This window comes from Macadamia integrifolia, chromosome 5, assembly GCF_013358625.1.
Source record: "Macadamia integrifolia cultivar HAES 741 chromosome 5, SCU_Mint_v3, whole genome shotgun sequence".
In the NCBI taxonomy this organism is placed as follows: Eukaryota; Viridiplantae; Streptophyta; class Magnoliopsida; order Proteales; family Proteaceae; genus Macadamia; species Macadamia integrifolia.
This window is the reverse complement of record NC_056561.1, coordinates 42179084-42182118: the sequence shown is the minus strand read 5'-3', so window position 1 is coordinate 42182118 and position 3035 is coordinate 42179084. Positions and strand designations below refer to the sequence as shown.

At 36.8% G+C, this 3035-nt stretch overlaps 1 protein-coding gene across 1 annotated transcript; it reads right to left on the bottom strand.

The window, feature by feature from the left end:
- Window positions 1-2392: 2392 nt before the first annotated feature.
- On the bottom strand, window positions 2393-3035 carry LOC122078954 (BAG family molecular chaperone regulator 1-like). The gene is made up of 2 exons (XM_042645163.1): window positions 2774-3035; window positions 2393-2695 (listed from the first exon to the last, which is right to left on the bottom strand). The coding sequence occupies exons 1-2, from the start codon at window positions 3030-3032 to the stop codon at window positions 2454-2456; spliced, it is 501 nt and encodes a 166-aa protein (XP_042501097.1). The 5' UTR covers window positions 3033-3035; the 3' UTR covers window positions 2393-2453.

The window sequence follows — 3035 nt, the reverse complement described above, 5'->3', positions numbered from 1 at the left end:
ATTGGACCGAATCTGGCATTAAATCGAATAAGAAAAAATCGAATTAAAATGAACCAAAACCAAAACTTCATTTGGTTTGGTTTCAGGTTCATCCATTCTCATATCAAAACTAATTCAATCTAATCGAAATCAACCGATTGACATCTTAAATACTAAACCCTAAACCCTATACGTTCCATGATGCCATTAAGGATTTTTAGAGGGGGCATTTATGGAAGCACACATTACTTTACTAGTGGGGAAGAAAATAAGCCTTAATATTATTATGTCTTCCAACATTGAATGGTGGGGATCAAAGTTTTTTGTAGTTACACCTCTTCACTTGCTGTCCTCAGTTGTTGAGATGTTGGTTGTTGTACAATTATAGTCCTAAATTGATATGTGTCCTTGGTGCTTTCATATATTTGAAGAGCTATCTCTACTTTAATGTTTTTGTTGGACGTATCACTCTAACATGGGCATTTTACTTGTCCAAACATTTAATTACGGTTATAGGATATTGTAAGTGGAAAATGGCTACTTTTCTGTGCTTTTATACCTCCAAGGACATGAAAGAGAGAGAGTAAGGAACCATCACTACATGTGTTATTACATGATAGGCTTAAGCCGTTGTAACAAAAAAAGGGGCCGGGGGTAGATATGCAATAAGGAAGATAAGATTTATCTATCAAAAAAGAAAAAAAGAAAAAAAAGAGATGACTTAAAATGTTTTAGAAAGTCTTTGCTGTAAGATGGCACCTTACAATGCCAAAGGCCTCAATCACATGAGGGCCCATCCATGTTAAATTATGCCAACCAAACGCAGAAACAGGGAAGAAGTTCCATTATGCAACTAGAAATCTTAGAAGGGAGTCAAGTTGGCACTTTATCACGGACATTGAATTGGGAGGCAGTTACCCTTCACCCATGGCAGAGTCTGGATCAGGTTTTCGTATGATAATAACTTGAGTTTCAACTCTTGTATGTCTTTCGATCAACACATGCACTGCCATTGTGCAGATTCTAATATATCTCTATCACATAATAAACAGTGGGCTTATGTGGACACAGTCTCTCTCCTATTCTATCCATGTGGGTCTTATATGGACCCCAGATGGCTGACATAATTCTCCAAACCCTCATTTAGTGTAATGTGCATATTCTTTCTTACACTAGTGTCGTAGGAAACCCTCCCTTTAAAGAAAATATTTTCGATGAATACCTTATGAGGAATGGCAATGGGGTGGATAACAGCATGACCTAACCCAAATGGATTAGGTTTGGTGTATCTATTACCCCCAAACCAAAATGGTTTTCAGAATACTTTGGGTCTAGAACAAATCCTGAAATCTGATTCTTCTCTATTTTACTACTTTCAAATTCCATTCTAGACCCAAAATCTATTACAAAAATACATACCAAACACAGCCTTATTTTTCTGTCCATGCCATCATTAGCTATTAGGAAATGCATGTCAGCTCGTTCTAGCCCATGTGTTGAACCCATTTATTTTATAATGGGCTTATAACCCAATATAGCTGAATAAGTAGGACCCTAGCAGTGTCCCCATAAAATTCGATTGTGTTTCCCATTTGTCATCAAGAAGTCCAACTCTGAGTGCATATCCAATCCAAAGACGATGCTGATCCATCAACTTATGGAGCTAATAAACATCAGATCTGAACATCTAAACTTAATTATAGTTCTTATTTATTTTATTTATTTTTTCATTTTAGAGAAGCTTTTGAAGAGAGAGAGAGATTTGTTAGGATAAGTGAGAGATTACATAAATTGGTGAAAAAATTTCCCACGATGTCAGTGTACTTACGCCCTCTCACATGGGTTCTTATGTTATTTTCGATCGTTGGTTCATGTGGATTATACCATTCTTCATGTTATTGGTGTAACTTGAGAGATTCCCCCTACATTAAAAATATGGTATGGTGTATGGACAAGAAATAACATTTATGGAAACATCAGATCTGAACATCTAAACTTAATTATAGTTCTTATTTATTTTTTTTTTTTTCATTTTAGAGAAGCTTGTGAAGAGAGAGAGAGAGAGAGAGAGAGAGAGAGAGAGAGAGAGATTTGTTAGGATAAGTGAGAGATTACATAAATTGGTGAAAAAATTTCCCACGATGTTATTGTACTAACGCCCTCTCACATGGGTTCTTATGTTATTTTCGATCGTTGGTTCATGTGGATTATACCATTCTTCATGTTATTGGTGTAACTTGAGAGATTCCCCCTACATTAAAAATATGGTATGGTGTATGGACAAGAAATAACATTTATGGAGTCATTATGGATCCACGGAACTAGTTAAGCTGAAGGTCTGAATCTCCGTCATTAGCCCAAAAAACCGTTGTTAGCCAAATCCATAAACAGTTAATTAATTTATGGGTAGCATTAATTGGTTAGTTTAAAATAAGATGACATAATTAAACAAGAGTTTAAAGAGTATATAAACTCTATATTGTTGATGATAAGGCAAGGTAGGTTCTCAAGGGAAGTGCTTGGTTATTCCTGGACATCAATGCATGTAGTTTCCTCTCCTTAATGGCTGGGTCTTCTAACAATAAGACCTTGTCCATGTCTCTCACCCCAACCATGTGTAAGAAGTCCTCATCTTCTCTTTCTTTCCCTCTATATAAAACCCTTTGTCCTCTTGCCTCTAAACCAGTCACCACCTCCAATATCATCTTTAATTCTCCTGAAAATATATGACAAATAATAAGGAAGATGAAGAAGATGAAGAAGAAGAATTCCATGAACTGAAAGAAAGAATTACCAAAAGTTGAAGTAGGTTCAATGAAGACATCATGAAACTGTGTTACTGTAGAGACTCTGATTGTAATCATCCCTTCCCCTACACTGTTTCCATTGTCTCTCTTTTGAACAAGAAGGCCTCCTGGTCGGACCTCCCACTTGATCTCTCCACCACCACCACCATCACCCCCTCCACAGCCTCTGCCTGTCTCCCCTCTTCCACTACCTCCATTACTATTGAGCTTGGAGTTGCTCCTGCAAAACCTCTTCAACTTAATCATCCT

What these genes read in the sequence shown, in the direction of transcription:
- LOC122078954 (XM_042645163.1), bottom strand. Translation starts at nt 3,032, where the DNA reads ATGATTAAGTTGAAGAGGTTTTGCAGGAGCAACTCCAAGCTCAATAGT. An exon ending in TGAACCTACTTCAACTTTTG is followed by an intron (nt 2,696 to 2,773) that starts GTAATTCTTTCT and finishes ATATATTTTCAG; the next exon opens with GAGAATTAAAGATGATATTG.